This window comes from Silene latifolia, chromosome 1, assembly GCF_048544455.1.
Source record: "Silene latifolia isolate original U9 population chromosome 1, ASM4854445v1, whole genome shotgun sequence".
In the NCBI taxonomy this organism is placed as follows: domain Eukaryota; kingdom Viridiplantae; phylum Streptophyta; class Magnoliopsida; order Caryophyllales; family Caryophyllaceae; genus Silene; species Silene latifolia.
The window spans coordinates 12,201,022-12,223,901 of record NC_133526.1 but is presented as its reverse complement, the minus strand read 5'-3'; the positions used below and the strand labels follow the sequence as shown (position 1 = coordinate 12,223,901).

Here is a 22,880-nt window from a genome sequence, read left to right as displayed (position 1 = left end):
ACTTAATAGGCAATTTGATTTTTATCTTATCTATCTATCTATGTGGTGATATTTAACCTGTTACAGATTTGTATGACTAAACTTATTGAGTTTAAGGATGAGAAAATATAACGTTATCCTAATCCGGAAACTTAAGATGACTACAAAAATGATACTCCCTCCACTTTTTTATATATGACGTTTTGCATTTACGAGGTAAGTCTTTGACTTTAATATTTACAAAAATATATTTGTTCAAAAAATATAAAAATGGTACCATTAAATTCCTTACGAAAAACTCTTTTATATGAGTATACATATCATAATATTTAGTCTTATATTTTAAGAGATATTGAAGAGAGAAGGGAGTGTCTCGAAATGTGAGAAAGTCATATATAAAAAAATAGAGGGAGTAACACAAATTCTTGTTTGTGACGGCACATATCCGTCACTCTTGAGTGACGGATACCATTTTACTTCACAAAGTACCCACTTTTTCTCTCTCTGCAACACTATTCATGTGGTCTCCTTTCTGCACTAACCCATTTTGTTACCATTTTATCTCACAAAATATCCGCCACAAATGGTAACCCGTCAAAAGGGAGACCAATTGAAATGATAAGAGACGTAGCTGGTAAGGATAGCCACAAAATGATATTCGTAAAGAGCGGGGCATAGATGAATAGCGACTATAAATACAGAGTACGGGGGATTGTGTGAGGAACCCAAATGTTATAGCAATAACAAAAGTCACTTAAAAATTGAATACTACTATACTAGTAGCATATATATCAAATTAAACATGGGAAATAATTATAAATATGCATTCTTATTGTGTTTGTTTTTGTTATTAGTGATTGATTATGGCATCAACACCAGCAATGCTACTGCTGCTCATGATTCATACAGAAGATTTTTGCTTTCTAATGGCCTTGCCCAAACTCCTCCCATGGGGTAACTAACTAACTCTCTACTCTCTTTCAAATCATTTCCGTTTTGGCTCTTTTTTTTGGCTGTCATTGTTTTCTTATATAAGGCGGATACCGCCGTTTTAAATAAGAATTCATGAATAAGAAATTGAAGATACATTCTTTATTTTGTTTTGTTTTTTCGTATTAGGAGAAGTGGCGTAGCCAGAAAATTTGATTAGTGGGGTCTTAACGTAAATTTAACTAGTATTGGTGCCCGGCTTCGCCCGGGCTACCTATACTTACCATTATTATTTTTTTCATTAAATAAAATTATTTAAAGTTGCGTAACACATAAATTTATCATTAATATATTTTTCTATGACATATCCTAAAATTACGATGAAATAAATTTTGAGCTACTCCCGCTATTAATATTTTATTCTTATTAATGAAATAATAATATTAATATTTCACCACTTGCCGGTAATCATTGTTGCTTTCACTATTCCCGCCGTAAATGTTAAATATTAACATCTTTATACATCTAACAAACTATAAAATTTAATAAAATTGAATAGATTTTAAATTTAATATATAATTTTATAATGATTAATAATTAATACCACAAAGTGTGCATATTTATACTAATTAATTATTTTATTTTAAGGAAATTGACCATCTTCTGATTTTCTATAAATATTTAGGAAAATTACCAAGCATTTTCTTTCTTTTAGTCTCCTTGAAATTGACCATTTTAATTAATTATTTTATTTTAAGAAAATTAACCATCTTAATTAATTATTTTATTTTAAGAAAATTGACCATCTTTTAGTCTCTTACAAATGTTTAGGAAAATTACCAAGTTTCTATATAATTTAATTTTAACTCAAACTATATAATATTTGCATTGAGATCCCTTAATTGGATCCATCACACGGTCTTTAGTGATTTAAAATTATATAGGCCTGTTTTTTAGACTTAAAGTCACTTAATATAAGTTCACTTGAGATCCTATAAGTTTAATTGATTGATTCGAGATCCTATAAGTTCGGTTCATATTCTATAAGTTCGATTCGATTCGGATCCTATAAGTTGATTCGATTCAAATCCTATAAGTTGATTCAGATCATATACCTCACTTAATTTAAGTTCGATTCGAGATCCTATAAGTTGATTCGATTCGAGATCCTATAAGTTGATTAAGTTGATCCAATAAGTTGATTCAGATCCTATAAGTTAAGTTGATTGATTGAGATCCTATAAGTTGATTCGATTCGAGATCAGATAAGTTTGATCCAAAAGAAGAAGGCCATAGTATAATTAATTTGTATAACTTTCTTTAATTACATTGAAGTCCCTTGGTTTCTGGATTTAATATATAATATTGATTGATTGATAACAACTCATAAAATAGAGGGGTCTTACGTAGTAAAAAATCAGTACAATCGTATATATACTGGGATACGATACGGTAAATTTACAAAATCCTGTAGGGTCTCAAGACCCCATTGCTTATAAGGTAGCTACGCCACTGATTAGAAGTCATGACTCTTTGATTTCAAGTATTATGGATAAGATTTTTAATTAAACAACATTTCTATATTTAACATCATATTTTCTTTTATTTCCACTTTTATTTTATTTTAAGTGTGAGAGTTAACTTGAGTTAAGATAAGACTTAAGACGGTTTTATATAAAAATGGTGATATAATCTAACTGAGTGATGTCTGATACGAAGTGCATGAAACTGAAACCCTCTTTCCTTGATTTAAAAGGCAATTAATTTACAATAACAAGACTATACAACCATAATACAACTGATTGTATAGAACTTGAGCTTTATAATGCATTATCTGAACTTAGAAACATAATTTCGCTTTTTATACGTTGTTTATGAGATCATATATGTAATTTATAGTGCTGAATGTCTAGCGTTTCGGTTTACTAATGGGAAGGAGCTTTGGGTTTGAATGTTTGATTGACATGAGGGTTTTATTTTTATAAGACCATATATTAATCAAAACACCAGTTAATGTACATACCAGTATAAACTCAGTGTATAAGAATTAATTAAGAAACTAAAATTCAGGATAATTGTTGTAATGTTTTCTATCAACAATCTTAGAATCAAGGTAGAATTAAGGTGACTTTGATACTTAACAACATCAATTATATCTATTTAGTTATTGATTGAATCAGATGGAATAGTTGGAATCACTTCAAGTGTAATGTAACAGAAAAGATTGTCAGAGAAACCGGTAAGATTTCCGACCCATATCTATTCTTAATAATGTAATTCAAGTAAAATAAGTGCTGATGGGATTAGAATCCACGTTAACAGCTGATGCACTGGTCTCTACTGGTCTCTCTAAGCTTGGTTATAAGTACGTTAACATAGGTACGTCCTGTATTTCCTTATCATCCGTTTTATGATCCTTAACTTTTGAAGTTTAGTTTGTAGTCTGACAATTTGCTCGGATGTATCCTAATCCTTTACCGGTGTGTTCTTTGCCATCTCAGATGATTGTTGGGCTGAATTAAAGCGTAATAGCACGGTACGCGTATATAATCTATGAACTGGCTGATAGTTCCCACTTCCCAATACCAAATATGTAGACAGTTTAATCATTTGCCAACTAAATGTTATGTTGATATGTTTCAGGGTCATTTAATGGCCAAACGATCAACTTTTCCGTCTGGTATTAAAGCTCTTGCCGATTATGTTCATAGCAAGGGGCTTCAGATTGGAATTTACTCTGATGCAGGGTACATTTGTAGCAAATCACAAATTTATTATGTACTCCCACCGATTCTTAAGAATTGGCCCCATTTAATTAAAATACTCCTCATAAATCTTAAAACGTGGGCAATTCCAAAGAATCGGATAAAGTAGTTTTTTATGCGGAATTAATGAATTGTTTTCATCTTTGATAGGTACTACACTTGTAGCAACAAAATGCCAGGGTCATTGGGGTATGAACAGAAGGATGCACATACATTCGCCTCTTGGGTATCTATCACTTTCATTTAACCGTTACTCTTGACAAATTATATACTCCCTCCATTCCAGTGATATATTTACACTTCCTTTATTTCCCTTTCACAAAATAAAAGGAAGTGTAAACATATCACTGGAACAGAGGGAGTAGTTCACACTACAGACCATGAATAGGCCCTTTTTAAGTCGGAATTTTAATATGATGACTAATTATCGACTTTCTATAGGGTATCGATTACCTAAAGTACGACAATTGCAACAATGATGGATCAAAGCCAACTGTTAGGTATCCTGTGATGACAAGAGCACTGATGAATACTCGTCGACCAATTTTCTTTTCATTGTGTGAATGGTAATACGAGATAAGTCGAAAAAATGGTACCTTAACAGTATGTGTCAATAATGTGTCACTGGTGATTCGTTTTTTTTCTATTTCTTTCGATAGGGGGGAAATGCATCCGGCTCTTTGGGGTTTTCAAGTAGGGAATAGTTGGAGAACGACCAAAGACATTGATGACAATTGGGATAGGTAATGGTTGCAAATCTAACGGTCCTGTTTGTTACAAAAATGTGTTTTCTGTGTGAATGTTGAGCTTTTTAGTACTATAACGGTCGTGTTTGTTACATTATAGTATGGTCTCTAGAGCGGACATGAATGAGGGTTACGCTGAGCATGCTAGACCCGGTGGCTGGAATGGTATGTTCACTTAGATTCTAATTCATAAATTCTTTCGAATTTTGAATAGGAAAATGATTTGATGTCTCTACTTAATGTTAACATTTGCTATTTGAATAGATCCGGACATGCTTGAAGTGGGAAATGGAGGGATGTCCAAAAACGAATACATTGTTCATTTTAGTCTATGGGCAATTTCCAAGGTGATATAATTTTCTTAAAAAAAAAAAGCAAAAAAATTAAAAACAAGAAAGTAGACACAATATGTAGATGTTATTCTTATTTGTGTTGAATAATGGCCAAGGACCTTATAAGAACTGAAAAAACATATAGGCCCCTCTTCTGATTGGGTGTGATGTGAGAAATCTGACAAAGGAAAACATGGAAATCATTAGCAATAAAGAAGTGATTCAAGTTAACCAAGGTAAGGTCACATTCATTTCTATTTCCTTGAAGATAGACTCGAAATCTATGAGGGCATTGACTCAGACCATAAATAATACTTCGTAAATACTTTACAGAATTGATTTTGAGGAGGTTTGAAAAATTCCCTTCAAATTTTAACCATTAGAGACCATTCTTACGGGTGAGAATTTGAATATTAAATTAAAGTTTTTGGTGATTTAATGAGGTACTCCGTATTATGTACAGATCCTCTGGGAGTTCAAGCAAAAAAAGTTAAGAAGGATGGTGTCCGAGAGGTAATGAATTAATATAAGGAAAATGAAAGGGCGCCACCGGATGACACTCAATTTGGGCGTCACCCTCTCACATGGGGTGACTGGGGACCCTTTCAATTAAGAATGTATGTGAGAGGGTGACACTCAATTTGGACGTTATCTGGTGGCGCCCTATCACTATCCTTAATATAATAATACTTCCTCTAACACAAATTGTATACATTTATATTTTTTAAATTGATATATTTGTTTTAAAATTTAAACGATTAATTTGTTATTCTAAAAATAAAAATTGATATTTTTAACATAAATGTGGTTAACAGGTGTGGGCTGGGCCATTGACACATTATAGGGTGGCCGTTGTTTTGGTGAATAGAGGTACACATACCCTTCATGTAACAGCCCATTGGGACGATGTCGGCATTCCCCAAGGCAGCGTTGTTCAAGCCAGGGATCTTTGGGAGGTACATAAATCATAATGCTTCTCTCCGACTTCAATTTAATTATGAATACTTATTATGTTAAATAAGCCGACTAAAATTAACGAGGTTTCGTCGTCATTTGTTTTTGTTATAACAGCACAAGACCTTAAATCAAAAGTTTGTTGGGAATTTGACAGCAACATTGGAGCCTCATACCTCCAAGATGTACATATTAAAACCAATTGCTTGATTATCTCTATTTTCTTTTGTTACTTATAAGCATCAGTGTGCAATGAGGTATAATCCATTGGAATGACGAAGGAAGCCATTGAAGAAGCTTACTGAAGTAGACAAGTATTTGTGAAATATTATATAGAGAGAAAATCTAAATATGGTGTTTTGGGTATTGATAAAATTATAATGTATGTACTGTATCTATATATACATGGGTTTCCTACTTTATAAATTAATGAAAATATCTTTAAACTTCACAATAACTTGTAACAACCTCCCTATTCTGTTATGTGTTAATAGGTCAATGAGGTAGTGTGGTTACGCGTGCCCCCGTTCTCGAGTTCTACCTCGAATCATGGTTGAAAGCGGTGCATTTACGAAAAGTGCATTTTTTCAAAGTATGATTTTCATTGCGAGGCTTTTTGTATAGTTTCTTACTGACGGCATCAAATTGTTTCCGTAAAAACAATCAATTCTTCTTAGTAAACACGCCGTATGATTAGTTATGTGGATTAGCTAAGTCCCTCCTCGTGCGTGCCGACCTCGCTCAACCTACACATGTAAAGGAATGGGTCCCGAGGGTGTCCAAATATACCATCTCCAATGCCTAAATGAGTACGTTTAGGAAGATAGAGTTTCTACTTTGGCACATGATGTGCCCAAAGTAGGTTTCTCTTGCTTGTGTAGAGAGAGTAGTTCTACACTGATACGATAGTATATGGTGAAAATGTCGTTCACCTTTTTTTTTTTTTTTTCTTTTTTTTTTTTTTTTTTTTTGCCTTGATATTGGTGTGGTATATATAAACAATGGATTATATAACTTACTTCCATGCTAACAGTTGTCAACGTGACTTGGCTAACCTCTGGCCGAGACCAACCAATGTCAGCGGGATCTCAATCGACCTAGAGAGTCGACAACTCTTGTGGACGAGTTCTTTTCCTCGTCGTTAGAATATAAAACTCTCAGTTTAAGTTTTTGGTTGAGATGGTTTCTTGACATGGTATCAGAGTCAGTGTGACCAAAAGGTCACGGGTTCGAATTCCACCCCTTCAATTCATATGCGATAACCTATGAAATTCGTTTGCATTAAGTGTTAGAATATGACTCGTCCGAGTCGTATTCGGTTTTGGGTATGTGAGAGTGAGATTAAAGGACGGGCAAAAATAAACTAAGGAATTAAGTCAATTAATGTTTGAGTTGTGCAGACTTATTTGCTGATCGTAAACACGGCTGTATTCAGCGGGTATTTCTTGTCATTGTGTTTACGTGAAGCATGACATGTTTTTTAGGAAATTAGTGGGGCCCCCCATCTTCCTAATGGAACTAGTTTTGGTCATTATAGGCGAGGTTTCCGTCTTATAGTTTATTTGGTTTAATTTCCTAATTAGTTTAGGTATATAGTTTTCGGTGGAATAATACTATATAAAGACCCGACTATATTCTAGGTTAATTAAGAGAGAAAGGTAGAAAACTTGGTGAGGCAAGTTTGAGGGCTCGTCTTTTGTAATCTGTAATTCTCTCCTACATAGTGAAATATTTCTCTGGCCCTTGTGGACGTAGCTATCATATTGATAGTGAACCACGTAAATTCTTGTATTCTTTATTTTGCTATTGTTATTGCATCGTCTCAACACGCTTCCGCGCATAACAATTGGCATCTGAGCTAGGTTATTTGATCTGGGAGAGATGATGGCACTGTGATTAGCCACAAAGATCGCTGATTTACGGGAAGGAATAATTTTGGACTATGGCGAGATAAAGATGAGAGCTTTGCTTAAAGCGAGTGTATCTGGAGACCGTTGACGCCGGGTTTCTCCACAAAGGTGACAAAGACTGCCGCAGGGGTCGTGGCAGGTGCTGAGTCGTCAGTCACGGTGACTGAGGATTCTGAGTTGGTAACAATGGAGGAAAGGGCTCATGCTACAATCTTGTTATGTCCGCGCACGACGTTATTCGAAGTTGCGGGTGAGGAAACTGGTGGCTTGTGGGCAAAATTGGAGAGTCTTTATATGACTAAAACACTCTCCAATAAATTGTTATTGAAACAACGTTTGTTTGGCCTCAGAATGCAAGAAGGTATGTCACTTCGGGATCATCTAGATAAGCTTAGCTCTATTTTACTAGATCTACGTAATTTAGATGTTAAGATAGAAGATGAGGATGCTGCGCTTATTTTGTTAGTTTCTTTACCGTTATCATATGAGAACTTTGTAGAGTCACTTGTGGTGGGTAAGGAGACTTTGACCCTAGAGGAGGTGAAGTCGTCGCTTCACACTAGGGAGTTACGCGGAAGGCAACTAATGTTGTGGTAGATAATCGAGGCTTTGGGATTGGTTGCTAAAGGTGAAAAGGAAACGGTTGTTTGGAGGGAAAAAGAAGAAGTCTTATAGGCCTAAGTCAAAGGGACCAAGTTCTAGTGATTATTGTCATAACTGTGGGGAAAAAGGTCATTGGAAGTTAGAATTGTTAGGGTGCAAACCCATGTCCCACATCGGTAGAATAAAGATGGAAGATCATCTTTATAAGTATCTACAAAATATAATAGTACGAGGCCTTTTGGAAAGGAGCCCAAGAGTAAATCCGTGAGGGCTTGGCCCAAAGCGGACAATATCGTATTATTATGGATTGTGGACACCGGCGCAACAGAGGCCCAACACGGGATATTCACGCTTCCGCACAACAAATGGTATCAGAGCCCAAGGTTTTACTTGGGCTAGACACGGAGATTCATCAGGACCAAGACTTGAAGGTGGACGTACACTATAAGACGTGAAACTCCTATAGCTCGAGGGAGAGCTAATATGTTCACGAGAAGCGACACGGTCTCACGGCGTTGAGACGGCAGGCCGTCTAAGAGAAGATCGTCAGCGACCCGGCGAGGTGGGCTGAGGCTTAATAAAAGCGGTCCATGGTAAGTCCAATGGCGGTTCCGGGGCGACGCATTGAGGCACTGGATACGGACTCATTCCAAGGTATATTGGATGCAGAGGAGTTTGGTACGCAAGTGTAGCACAAGCCCCATGAGACACACGGTGTGTCGTTTACGGGGAGGTTATCAAGTCTTGGTGATGCGGGTGTCTAAAAGTTGGGGCTGTGGAGTGGGAGAGTTCTCCATGGAGGTCAAGGTCTGAGTCAAGATGATGGTCCTTGGTTTGAGGGGAGGATTGTTAGAGTGCAAAACCCTTGTCCCACATCTTTAGAATAAAGATGAAAGCTCATCTTTATAAGTGTCTACAAAATATAATAGTACGAGGCCTTTTGGGAAGGAGGCCAAGAGTAAATCCGTGAGGGCTTGGCCCAAAGCGGACAATATCATATTATTATGGATTGTGGACACTAGTAGGCCATTCCAACCCCCCCTCTCGGGTCCGAAGGTCGGGTACCTAATCCCGAGTTTCAAACTAGACTTAGGTTCATTAAGCTCGCGTCTCAAATCCGGGTCATCCCACTCCCTCTCTCAATGGTCGATTTCAAACATAAAATTATGGGTGTTCTCCCAAGGTTCTCCTCTTCGGTCTCAACCAAGGTTAACGAAAGACAAGTTAAAATCACACCCTCCTCCACCTAATTGATTGTCACCAATGGTCAAGGGTCAAGAACAAGAAGAAAATTCCAACAAGTCAATAACACAAATCGATCCCCTTAATTCTTCTTTACCACCACCTAAAATGACCAATTAAATGGGTCTTAACCAAGTAGGAAACTCATATCGGGGATAATCGAGTCCTAGTAAAAGGACTACTCGCTAATCATGGTTATTAAGACAAAATAATTGACAAAGATGGATTCTTTAACCATAGACATGATATGAAATTGAATACTACAATTAAACAAGCAATAGACCAACAAAACTATGAGAAGAAACAAATTAAGCTAGGATGGAAGAGGATCAATGCAAAAAGGGACAAACTTTGACACAACAACTCAAAAGATTCAAACTTTTATGAGAAATATCAACTACAAACATGAAGAAGATGAACAAAAGAGAGAAAATTAAAATCTAACAACTAATAGGAGAGATTCAAGTGCAAACAATTGATATAAAACTTAAGAGAAAGTAAATGTAAACAAATGAGCATAAAGGAAAGAATTATACTAACTTAATTGTAAAAGAAGGAAACTTGGATTGAACAAGAATGGAGAAATCTTCAATTCAATTACAACCCAATTTCTAAGACTAAGATTATGCTAATTATTGAAAGATTGGAGAGTAATTAGGGAAAGATTAACAAAGTTTGAAACTTGGTAATATGGGAGAACTAGATCTAGGGTTGTGTGTCAAAAATTACAAAATGGGGGTATATATAGTGTTTGCAAAACAAATGGAGGTGAACTGGAAGAGAAAAGGGGCGAAATGAATCGTCCCTTAGGGACGAAATCTCTCCCGGCCGGTACGGGTGTCTGTCCCGGTGGGACGAGGTTAGGGACGACTTCCAACAATCATCTCTTGCTTCCCTTCTTTCATACCGGTCATTGTTCCATATGGATGGCTATAGGGACGACTCTACTTGCTTCATAACTTCTCTTTAAGGGTCAAGATGTCTTGGGAGGACTTCCAAATGGCCTTTAAGTGAGACGAGACCACTTCCAAGCTAGGATTCCGCACCAAAGTCCTTGACCTATCCAAAATGGCTCCAATATGCATTAATTCCGCCTTGTTTCACCTACAAAATATTATCTAAAGCCAAATGGACTAAAGGGAAGCTATTAGTACCAAAAATTGCTCCAAAGAGCGGAAATGACATGTGATAAGGCATTAAATAAGCGGTAAAATGTTATAAAATAATCACATATTAGTTTGCAACACTAAACATTCGAGTGAGGTCAATTCGGGGGTTCCGTCAAACTCGGGTCATGAACTCGGGTGACGAGAGAGGTTATTCGGAACGAGTCAGGTCAATTTTGTCAGATTTTGGGATATCATTAGATCATGTACTCTACCCAGATATGCATTACCCTACCTTAATGGGCAGAATATGAATCCTAGGGTCGTATACAAGTTCTTTGTTTTGGAAAGAGATATGGATCTGGATATAGTCAACCAGACCCGAATACGAACATCAAACTCGTTTTCAATTTTCAATTATTTTTTTTAAGAAATAAATTGTCAGTGGCCACAAACATAGGTTGAAATAGACATGTGCATGGGCCGGGCTGACCCAAAGGCGGGTTGGGCTCACTTAAGCAGGCCCTGAACCGACCCCTAGGATAAGCGGGAGCTGGCGGGCCGGGCTTGCTGCTTCTATGATGACATCCTAAATTATGTTAGTCAATTCCACTGTTCGTCTATTGGCATTATCCCTCGATGATGAACAAGAAAGCTCAAGTTGTATCTAAAGTTTTTTTTTTTTTTTTTTTTTTTTTTTGGCAGCCGTAAAGAAAAGTTTTACATTTTTATGGCTTGTCTAGCCAAGCCATGCGCAATACTATTAAGGTTTCTAGGAATAAAACTGAAACATAAACAATGAAAAGAGCTTGCGATTTTATGCATGTCCTCCAAGGTGCTTGCAATCAGATGATCGACTTTATCGATTCCTGCCAGCTCATTAATAAGTTGTAAGCAATCTGACGATATATCCATATGCAACCAGCCCTCAGCACTAGCCCACAACAGCACATCCCTAACACCTAGAGCCTCAGCCTGCAAAGCTGATTCAGCTTTAGTTTTCACCTGACGTCGCATACGTTCTTGCCCCTGCCCATCATAAGCCACCCATCCAAACGCTGCTACGTAATTCCGTTCCCATCCGGCGTCAACTTTTACCCTGATGACATTACACCGATCCGGACATCCAATCAGTTGGACAGGATGCCCGGTCCGTATATCCATCCTTCGTTGATCCATGATCTCTTCCACACCCCCTCCTAGCCCCTTTAGCCTACCCTTTCCCTCAAGTTGATCCTTTAAAATCCCTACCTTATCCTTAATCGAACCAAACAGCAAATCAGCAATAACATGAGGATTCTTTGTCATTCCATCAAACTTGACCTTATTACGGACAGTCCATAATCCCCATATAATTGCGACGAAATTTATGACACGTACCTGTCCTTCATCCTGCTTCCAAAGATACCGAATCCAATCAATTACCCAATCCGCCATAACGATCGACTCTGCACCACCCACTCTAATACCAAGCGAAGATCCCGCCCAGATCCTAGCGGAGACCTCACAATCCCTAAACAGGTGCTCAAGAGTTTCCATACAACCGTGACTCTCTCCACACAAACTACACAGTACATCAACCGCCAGTTGTCTGCGATGAAACTCTTTTCCAACGGAGAGTGTGTTCGTAATAATCCTCCAGACCAGTATTTTCCAAGAGTTTGGGACCGGAAGCGTCCATAGTTGTTTTCAACAGAATGTCCTTTCCCGCTCACCGATCCTAGTCTTATCTCTAACTGTACCCTTCCTATTCATATACTCATCAAAAATCAATCCATAGCCACTCTTGACCGTGAACACCCCGTCCTTTGTAAACGGCCAAAAGATCACATCGGTTACATTCATCTCCCGAACCCTGGTTGCCAGAATCCTTGCCGCGTACTCCTCTCTGATCAACGCCCTGATGAAGATCTCATTCCACTCACCATTAGGAAGTAAAAGATCCCTCACTTGCAGATTCGCCAAGTGCATATCCCTAGCCCCCAACCACTGGTCCCTTGGTTCCGGGCATGCACCCCCCACCCATCGTGTTACCCATATATTCAGTCTTGAGTCGCGACCCGGCTTCCAACCCAGGTAATCCTTAATTGCCTGAAAACCATGAATAATGCTACGGACTCCCCACGAGGAGTTGGTTACCTTTTTTACAAAACTATTCGGGTCGACCATATCATCCCCGAACACTTTCTGCCTAAAGATCCTACTAAATAAGGAGTTTTCTCCCGAAACCAGCCGCCACCCATGCTTTGCTAAAAGCGCTTGATTTAGGCATTCGATATTGCGAATCCCAAGTCCTCCCTTTCCTTTTGGAAGACTTAAGAAATTCTTACTACACCAGTGAACAGTCGTTCCCAATTTACATCCCGTCCACCAAAATTGTGTCAAAAGAGAATTAATCTTTTTTGCCACACTTACTGGAATTTTGAAAACCGATAGAAAGTAATTGGAGAGATTGGAAAGGACAGAAGAAATTAGAGTTAACCGCCCCGCTGGAGATAGAAAGATGCCGTTCCATGAAGAGATCCGCTTCGTAATCTTATCCACTAAGGATTGAAAAATACCTTTCTTCGACTCCTGAAACTCTGCTGGTATTCCAAGATCACTACAACAAATAAGGTAATTGGCGACCATATAAGGCGACTGAGAACAGTCGCCATTAAGAATAAAGCGACTAAGACCCGTCGCCCGCACTTCGTAGCTAGGTTTGGTCGCTTTTGGCGACAGGCGTTCGTCGCCAATTTTGGCGACTGAATTTTTTTAAATCGGGCGACCGAAATTCGTCGCCAAAATTGGCGACTGTCATTAGTCGCTAAAAAGGCGACTGCTATTAGTCGCTTTCCTAAAATCCACGTCATCTCCAAATCTTCAAAATGGGCGACGGATTTTGGTCGCCATTTTGGCGACAGATGTTGGTCGCCATTTTGGCGACAGATTTTGGTCGCCAAAACCACTGTTCCCCGTCGCCAATGACCATAAAATTAATTCATGGTCAGAAGCTTAGCGACGGTTTCCCGTCGCCAAATGCCCAGTATCCGTCGCCAAATTTACATTTTTTTTAGCATAAAAATCGTTTTTGACCTAGCCAAATACGTAAAAACCTGCAAATAAACCAACACTTCCAGCAGAGAACACATGAGAAGCCAACACAACCAAACTTGATAAAGAAAATCATGTTCCATACACACAACTACGAGTTCTACGAGTTTTGGTCATCTAACATTATCCGGGAATAACATGTTTTCTAAAAAACTACATAACAGGGAAACTTGCTCCCGCTCCACTACCACCTCCATGATTAGGATCTCTAGGATCCTTTGGTTGCGGGCGCCACCCGGTGTTGCAATTGGCGAAGAAGGTGTTCATCCGGTCCATTTCCTCCTTCATCCTCCGAATTTCAGCATCTCTCTCGGTATCCCGCCTCTCCCTCTCGGCATCCTGCCTCTCCCTGGCGGCTAATTGAGCTTGGAGCACACTCACGACACTTGGGGTATAAGGTTGTTGTTGGGAGGAAATTGACCCTCTTCTTCTTGTAGGAGGGTAGAAAATCTCCTTTGCCGACCCGGCTCCATACACATCTCCTCTTTGGAACCCCTCAACAAGATCAAACCATAGCTCATTGTCATCAATTTCTGGGTTGTTCTTCCTACGGACAAGGAATTGTTCCTAAAAAATTGATAAAACATTAATGGTTAGAGGTTACTTATCTAAAAATTGATAAAACATATACTTTAAAAAGCTAAGAAATTTTTATTTTTTGACACTTACATATAACTGTTGATCTTTTTCCTTCGCGAAGATCAACTTGCCCTTGCTTGTCTTCTTTGCGTGAGTGTCAACAAAGAGATCAACAATCGTGGGTACCTTACCCTTATTCTTCTTGGTCTTCCGGAAAAAAAACAAGGAAATTGTTACTCAAACATGATAATTAATGAGACTAATTAAATTAGAAGACTATTAAATTAAAAGCTAAGACAAATAACTTACATCTAACACCACACGATCATGAAAAGATTGAGACCCTCCATAATGAGTAGGCTTAACTTCCGCGTCCTTATCTCCTCCTTTCCTGTTGATCTTGTTCCGGGCCGATGCTTCCTTGAACTCAGGACTGTTCCGGTACTTGGTATATTCCTCATATGACGAACCTGTAATCAATAAAATAACAATTATTAATTAATATATTTTCAAAATATGTAATGAATTTTAACTAATTACGGGTATTAAAAGAAACTAAATACCTTTCATGAAAGATGGCGCCTTCTTCCTCTTAGACACCTTATACATGTTGTCCCTTAGCCTCTTCTTGCCAATGTCATTATACCTTTGCCAAACTAGGCGCTCAAGGTCGGTTGGCCAATAGAACACACGCTACAAAAAGTAAACACATAGATGAGAAACAAATTAATAATAAGGTAAAAAGAATAAATAAATTATATTTAATAATATATATTTTATAAATAGATACCCGGAAGTTGTTGAACCACATCTCCTTATCTTCATCACTAGCGTTACTCCAACAAGTAACGCCGTGTGTCATGTTCTCTTGGGTGCTATTAGTCACACCACGAACAACTGTTTGACTTCTAAACCTGAAATCAAACATGTTAAAAACATAATTATATAGGAATAAAAAATAATGTATAATTAACATATGTCTAAAAAAAGTCATTTATTACTAAATAAAAAAATTACAAAATAGAATGAATAAAAAATTACCATAGACCATTCGGATCAAGGATCATCCCGTCGTCGTATGTCGGGTACACCAACCTCCTCCTCCTCCTCCTCACTCACCTCCGTAGTAGAAGGGTCAACGTCCTCCTCCTGCTCTCGGGAGCTACTACCTCCCTCACTATAGCCTTCGCGCTGCCTACCTCCTCCACGAGCCATGTGTACTACAATTGAATAAAAAGTGTTAGCAAATATTACAGGATAATTATTATAAGATACAAAAAAATAAAACCTAATAAACAGGTATAAAAGAAAAAATAAAACGCTAATAATTGTTTTCAAATTTTGATATGTATACTTTCAATACCTTCTCTTACTCATCATCATCATCATCCTCATCTTCTTCTTCTTCTTCTTCTTCTTCTTCTTCTTCTTCTTCTTCTTCTTCTTCTTCTTCTTCTTCTTCTTCTTCTTCTTCTTCCTCTTCCTCCTCCTCCTCTTCTTCTTCTTCCCCCTCTTCTATCCCATCCCTCTCCTTATCATTCTCTTCTTCTTCCTCTTCTAACTCCTCCTCCGCTTCTATCTCATTTGTATAAATAATTTCATCATGATCAACTGGGACAAAAATTTACGATACAACCTCTTCTTGGAAAAAAGATGTATCAACTTCGATCGTGCCTTTGTTTTAAATAGGCCCACCATTGCTTTTGTTGTCTATCATTACTTGTGCTCGGAAGAGATGCAAAATAAACTTGATGAGCTTGTTGTGCAAGTATAAATGGGTCATATTGAGAGTAGGTTCGAGTATGATTCACTTCCACGAGTTTGTAACGATCATGGACTCTCGTTCCAGCTACGGAATTATCCCTCCATTGAATCTTGAATAAGACGGTTTTATAACTCCGATCCCGGCCATTGTAGCACAACTCAAAGATATCCTCTAATATGCCATAATATTCATTGTCATCAAGAGAAGAAATAGTAACGCCGTAGTTGCATTTAGCCTTACTTTTGCCATAGTCAAATGTTTGAAACTTAAACCCATTAATTGAATATCGATTCCACGTCACAACCTTTCGAGAAGGACCCAAAGCCAAGCTTCTTATCACATCATCTTGAATATTTAGCTTACATACATGCTTCCGAAACCAGGCTGGAAATTGATCCTCATGCTTATGCCAAACATCCTCTCTGTTCACATTTGGGTGGTCTTTAATGAAATCTGTCACAAATTGAGCTTCATATGGCTCCAAAACCTCACAATTAGATAGCACATAAAGGTGGGCACGGTTATACTCCTTGTCATCCAGAAATCTTGTTCCCCAGTGATGAACACCCTATTTCATCCCGCATTTGGAAACACTTGGGTATACTTGTGTCTAGTTCATCCGCTTCATCAATATTCAAGTATTTTGCTTTGGTCTCAATATGTTTTTCAAAATAAAGAGAGCAAAAATTGGCAATCTCTTCCGTTAGGTAGGCATTGCATATAGAACCTTCCACACGAGCTTTATTACCAATTTTTTTCTTCACATGATTAAGAAACCTTTCGAAAGGATACATCCACCTATATTGGACGGGTCCACCAACTTTAGCTTCATATGGCAAATGGATAGGTAGATGCTCCATCGAATTGAAAAAAGAAGGCGGAAATATCATCTCAAGTTTACACAAAATTTCTGGTATTTGGTCTTCTAAACGACTCATGTCCTCAACTGATATCGTGGAGGAACATAAATCTCTAAAAAATTGACTTATTTCTCAGAATCGCATTCCAAAGCGTAGTCGGGAGTAAATTTTTAAAAGCCACGGGTAATAAGCGCTCCATGAAAACATGACAATCATGACTTTTCAACCCTTTCAACTTCAGTTCCTTCAAATCAACACAACGGCTCAAATCGGATGCATATCCATCGGGAAACTTCAAGTTTCCTATCCAATCGCACAATACCTTTCTTTGAGCTTTGTCAAGAGTAAATATGGCTTTTGGTTTAGCCCCATCCTTACGAATATGAAGTTTAGGACGATCACAAAATTTCTTCAATTCTATTCTTGAATTAATATCATCACGTGTCTTTCCTTTTACATCCATAATCGTATGAATAAGTAACTCAAAGAAGTTCTTCTCTATGTGCATCACATCCAAATTGTGTCTGATCAACATTGTTTTCCAGTAGGGAAGCTCCCAAAAAATACTTCTTTTAAACCAACCATTTTTTTCTTTTTCAACTCTTTAAACTCTTCTTGATCCCATCGACAGTTGTTGGCAAATCACGTACATGACCTCCCATATCTCATCCCCTTGAGTCGAACCAGGAGCATTGTCACGCACCTCCTTACCTTTTAAGAAAGATTTCTTGTTCTCTCTATGAATATGTCCATCCGGTAAGAAACATCTATGACAATCAAACCAACTAATTTTTTGGAATTAGGAAGATAAAATGCTTTACTCCTATCCATGCAATAAGGACATGCCTTTCGCCCAGCGGTTGCCCATCCTGATAGCATACCATATGCGGGAAAATCATTTATAGTCCATAACAATGAAGCTCTTAGTTGGAAATTTTGCTTTTTCGACACATCAAATGTTTCTACACCAACTTCCCACAAATACTTCAGTTCCTCCACCAACGGTTGTAAATAAACATCCAGATGGTTTTTTGGGTTATCGGGACCGGGAATAAGTAAAGAGAGGAAAATAAATTGTCTTTTCGTGACAAAGCCAAGGAGGTAAGTTGTACGGCGTGGTCATTACGGGCCAACACGAGTAGTTTCTACCAAATCGACCAAAAGGGTCAAACCCATCCGTACACAAGCCAAGTCTCACATTGCGAGGTTCCTCGGCAAAATCGGGATATAACCTATCAAAACGCTTCCACTCCTCCCCGTCACTCGGATGACACATCTTTCCTGGTGTACGAGGATTTTCTTTGTGCCATCTCATTTGGTTGGCAAGATTTTTCGTGGCATACATTCTTTGAAGTCTAGGAGCTAATGGAAAATAAATTAATGTGTTTTCTGATATTGGTTTCTTTCTCTTTCCACTCCTTTTATTACCCTTCTTCCCCTTCAAAACAATATTTCCTTCACTTGTCTCATATCTATCCCTTTGACATTTCTTACATTTGTCAAGCAAAGCATCATCTTTCCAAAAAGCATACATCCTTTAGGACATGCATCAATCTTTTCATGTGGAAGTTGAAGACCTTTGACCACTTTCTTGGTATTATAGAAATTTCGGGTCATAACATTATTATCGGGTATAACATCCTCAACCAACGTAGCAATACTATCAACGGCTTTAAATGACATATTATACTCACATTTTAAAGAAACTATCCTGGATGCAACTTGTAACAATGTCATTCTACTCCCCTCATATAAGGTTTTTTCGTAAGCACTTAGCATGTCAAAAAAGGCTTTTGCTCTTGGGTTTGGTTGTTCTTCATCAATCATTGGTACACGGTCGTCATTAATGAAATCATTAGACTGAAAGGCATCAAGTACCATTTCTCTATATGGGTTCTCATTTTGTTGGATTTGAGGCTCTTCGGGATAATATTTTTCTCCATGGGAGATCCAATTGTAGTAGTTTGGAAAAAAACCATTTGTAACAAGATGCTCTTCTACTTTAATGTCAAATAAATATTTTAAGTTTTTACATTTAGTACAAGGACACCTAAGTTTATGTTGTTCCAAATCATATGAATCTTGACATCTAGCAAATTCAATAAATCCACGAACTCCCTTTACAAATCTAGCGATAGGACGTTTCTTCTTATCTACTTTTTCTTCGTACATCCAGCTACGTTAGGATCTCTTCATTTTAATCTATAAGCAATATATAGCAAACTAACCATTTTAAATAATAATATTTAATTTCAACAAAAAACCAATGGTTATCTCATCCTCCATTTTATGCTAATTTCAAGATTTCAATTGGGTCCTTATCACTCCAACCTAAACCCATCAATGTACGTTTCAAGTCACTAGAAAACACACATTTGTGAATTATTAATGAGAAAAAAATTCGGCGGCAATTCCCCTTAGTTCTCCAAATACACAATGTGGAAAAGATACATATTCCACATATGTATTCAGAGAACATTGGAGAAATTTGCAACCAAATTCTTTTCTCATTAATAAAATCACAACTATGTGTTTACTACCTAAGTGACTTGAAACGTACAAAGACAGTCCCAAAATGGGGACTATTCAAGAATTGCTCCTAATGAGTAATTCTTGAACGGGTACTAGGTCATTATATATTAAACAAGTTGTCAAAATTATAAGGCAAATTTATACAATCCCCTAATCAAATGACATTACTAATTTAACAAATTTATACATCATGCTCATTCTATTCAAGAAAAATGCTAATTAATTAACAAAAATGCTAATTAAATCATTCTAACTTAATTAATTTGGTTAATTATACAAGTTGTCAAAAATGCTAATTTCTAACCCTAACTCAAATTAATTAACAAAAATGCTAATTAAATCATTCTAACTTAATTTGGTTAATTATAAGGCAAATTTATACAATCCTAACATTATACTACCTTCATAAAACTATACTACCCTCAACAATACTACTTCAATATTACTAAAACTAAGCATCACTAATCAAATCACATTACTAATTTAACAAAAACCCCAATTTCTACCTTCATAAAACTATACTACCTTATACAATCCCCTAATCAAATCACATTACTAATTTAACAAAAACCCCAATTTCTAACCCTAACTCAAATTAATTAACAAAAATGCTAATTAAATTACAACTACATACAATAATAAGCATCACTAATGTATAAATTACAACTAGATACTAAATAAGCATCACAACTTAAACAAAATATGAAGGATTGAAGTAATTAAATCGATTTGAGTCGAAAACAAACCTTTATTATAAACAAAGGGTCGGTAGGGATGTAGTGTGCGGATGGCGGCGGCGAGTGGTGGCGTCCGGTGGTCGTTGTAGTTGGTGGTGGCGTCGGGTCGTCGGATTTCTGGGCGTTTTTTTTTTTTAAGTTGATGTTAGAGTGAATGAAGGGGACGGGGTGAAGAATCTGGCAAAAAAAAAATATACAGACGATTGGCGACCGTTTTTGGTCGCCAAATTGGCGACGGGTAATGGTCGCCAAATTTGGCGACTGATTTCGGTCGCCAATTTGGATAATATTGCGTCGCCCGTGGATTTCATACGGATTTTTGGATAAAAAGGTATAGTCGCCAAATTGGCGACGGATAGTGGTCGCCCGTGTCTTTTTTTCTGTCGCCAATTTGGCGACTGTAGTATGTCTGTCGCCTTTGTCGTGTTTTCTTGTAGTGGATATTTCCCAATACCTCTATTAGATCTAACATTGAAAACCTTAAGGATTTGTTGTGCTTTTGCAAGGGTAGTATTCGGACTGAAGATGAGACCCGATTTTGTCGAGTTTAAAACTTGGCCTGATGCCGCACAGTAACCATCTATGATGCTCTTGAGATGATCAGTTGTTTCGCCTTTATCCTTGAAGAAGAAGACCGCATCATCAGCAAAAAACAGATGTGTCATTGGTCGAACCCCTCTGCATAACTTAAAACCCTCCAATCGACCTGAATCCCGAGCCCGATCAATATTTGCCGAAAGGACCTCCATACAAAGTAAAAAGAGATACGGAGATAGAGGATCCCCCTGTCTCAGGCCGCACTGTGGTCGGAACTGTGGTAATGGTTTCCCATTGTAAAGGATTTCATAGCTTACAGAGTTGACACAGTTCATAATAAGTTGTACCAGCTTTAAAGGAAAGCCGAATTTTACCAAGGTCATTTCCAGAAAATCCCATTTTATCCGGTCATACGCTTTGCTCATATCTGCTTTAAAAGCACATCGTCCATGAACTCCCTTCCTGTGTCTCGTGATATGATGTATTGCCTCATGTGCCAAAAGAATATTGTCACTAATACTTCGACCCGGAAGGAAAGCATTTTGTGACTCACTGACAAGTGAACCCATCACCTTTGCAAGCCTGTTTGCTATACATTTAGTCACAACACGCATCATCACATTACAAAGACTAATGGGTCGGTAATCTGAAACACCCTCCGGAGCCTCAGTCTTTGGTGTAAGCGTAATAAAAGTCCTATTAAGCTCTTTCAGCACCCTCCCCGAATTTAGAATGGAAAGAACTCCAGTAGTAAAATCATGCTTAACCAGAGACCAACATTTTTGGTAGAAGCACGCAGGAATACCATCCGGTCCTGGGGCTTTGAGAGCCCCCATTTGAAAGACAGCAGTACGTACCTCTTTGGCCGTAAAAGGTCTACTCAACCGGTCCGCCTCATCATGAGCCACCCTGCTCTGCACATGACTTAGGGCATACTCAATTCCCGGGGTATCCCTAGGGGCCCCCCCATTTCTGGAAGACTGATACAAATCCATGTAGAATCGCTGAAATTCACTACCCACTAACTCATCATCATATCTCCATTGCCCATCTTCCCCTTTTAACCCATGAATAAGATTTCGACCCGCCCTACCTTTGACCCAATTAAAAAAGAATTTTGTACACGTATCCCCTTCCACCGTCCATTTGACCTTTGCTCGCTGTTTCCAATAAACCGCTGCAGCTGCAGCAAAAGCTTAAAGTTCCTCATGCACACGGGTGTACTCTTCCTCGCCCCCCCCTTACAAGCAGTGTTGATCCCCTGCTCTAACTTCCGATCAAACTCATCCCACTTTTCCTGCCACTCAGCCTTTTTATCCAAAGTCCATTTTTTAACGCTGCTCCTCACTCTCGCCAGTTTCCTAACCACACGAAAAACCGGCGATCCAGAATCCACGGCAGTCCAAGCACTACGAATCCTCTCCAAACACTCCTCATAACCCAAAGCCCAGGCATCAAGCTTAAAGGGTCTGCTACCTTTGGTCTTGATTAGATTTAAGTCCACCTCAATAGGAGCGTGATCCGAGATTTGTATAGGGTAGTGTTTAATACCCGTATCCGGAAAAATAGACAGCCAATCCTTGGATCCCAAGGCTTTGTCCAGCCTTTCGTACACCCTCTTGTCTCCCTTTCTATTATTACACCATGTAAACCTCGGACTCTTGAACGGAATATCCACAAGCTCATTCCGTATTGTCCATAAGTTAAAATCCTCCGCCCCCGCAATCGGTCTTTGACTAGAACTTAATTTGTCACATGCATACCCAACTTGATTAAAATCCCCTATTATTAAGAAAGGAAATTGACAATTAACCAACCATTGCTCCAAATCCTCAAAAACCGATGCCCTCAAACTAACACTCGGGGCACCATAAAAAAGAACAAGATACCATAACCGTCCATTATATTTTTCAACTAAGAGGATAATATAATTATTACAAGCCTTCACAAGTGACATTTTTGACTCCTTCTTCCATCCTACCCATAGACCACCCGCTGCCCCAACAGCGTCAACACCAAAAGCCTTCACAAAACCTAGACTTCTAAACATAGGGAAAATTCGGCTTGTACTACATTTAGTTTCGAGTAAAAAAACAAAATCATAACACTTACTACCTAATAACGCTCTTAGCTTCGGAACTGTAGGGGAGAGCGTGTTATTAAGGCCCCTACAATTCCATACAAGGCCCATCATGGTGAGTGAGGAG

The 22,880-nt window shown here is 38.1% G+C and overlaps 3 protein-coding genes across 3 annotated transcripts; 1 reads left to right on the top strand and 2 right to left on the bottom strand.

Annotated features, from left to right (window-relative positions):
- The first annotated feature begins 686 nt into the window (after positions 1-686).
- On the top strand, positions 687-6,145 carry LOC141598935 (alpha-galactosidase 1-like). Its single transcript, XM_074418774.1, has 14 exons — positions 687-933; positions 3,090-3,148; positions 3,232-3,288; positions 3,411-3,445; positions 3,553-3,656; positions 3,825-3,900; positions 4,116-4,240; positions 4,334-4,417; positions 4,521-4,585; positions 4,685-4,767; positions 4,898-4,988; positions 5,216-5,265; positions 5,568-5,708; positions 5,824-6,145. Exons 1-14 carry the CDS (start codon positions 782-784, stop codon positions 5,914-5,916), a joined length of 1,215 nt encoding a protein of 404 aa, XP_074274875.1. The 5' UTR covers positions 687-781; the 3' UTR covers positions 5,917-6,145.
- Positions 6,146-11,287: 5,142 nt separating this feature from the next.
- Positions 11,288-12,538, bottom strand: LOC141639598 (uncharacterized). The gene is made up of 2 exons (XM_074448699.1): positions 12,283-12,538; positions 11,288-12,171 (listed from the first exon to the last, which is right to left on the bottom strand). Exons 1-2 carry the CDS (start codon positions 12,536-12,538, stop codon positions 11,288-11,290), a joined length of 1,140 nt encoding a protein of 379 aa, XP_074304800.1.
- A 1,167-nt stretch (positions 12,539-13,705) lies between these two features.
- LOC141639513 (uncharacterized) lies at positions 13,706-15,309 on the bottom strand. Its single transcript, XM_074448643.1, has 6 exons — positions 15,284-15,309; positions 15,033-15,156; positions 14,806-14,935; positions 14,552-14,712; positions 14,333-14,449; positions 13,706-14,230 (listed from the first exon to the last, which is right to left on the bottom strand). Exons 1-6 carry the CDS (start codon positions 15,307-15,309, stop codon positions 13,817-13,819), a joined length of 972 nt encoding a protein of 323 aa, XP_074304744.1. The 3' UTR covers positions 13,706-13,816.
- Positions 15,310-22,880: the final 7,571 nt, after the last annotated feature.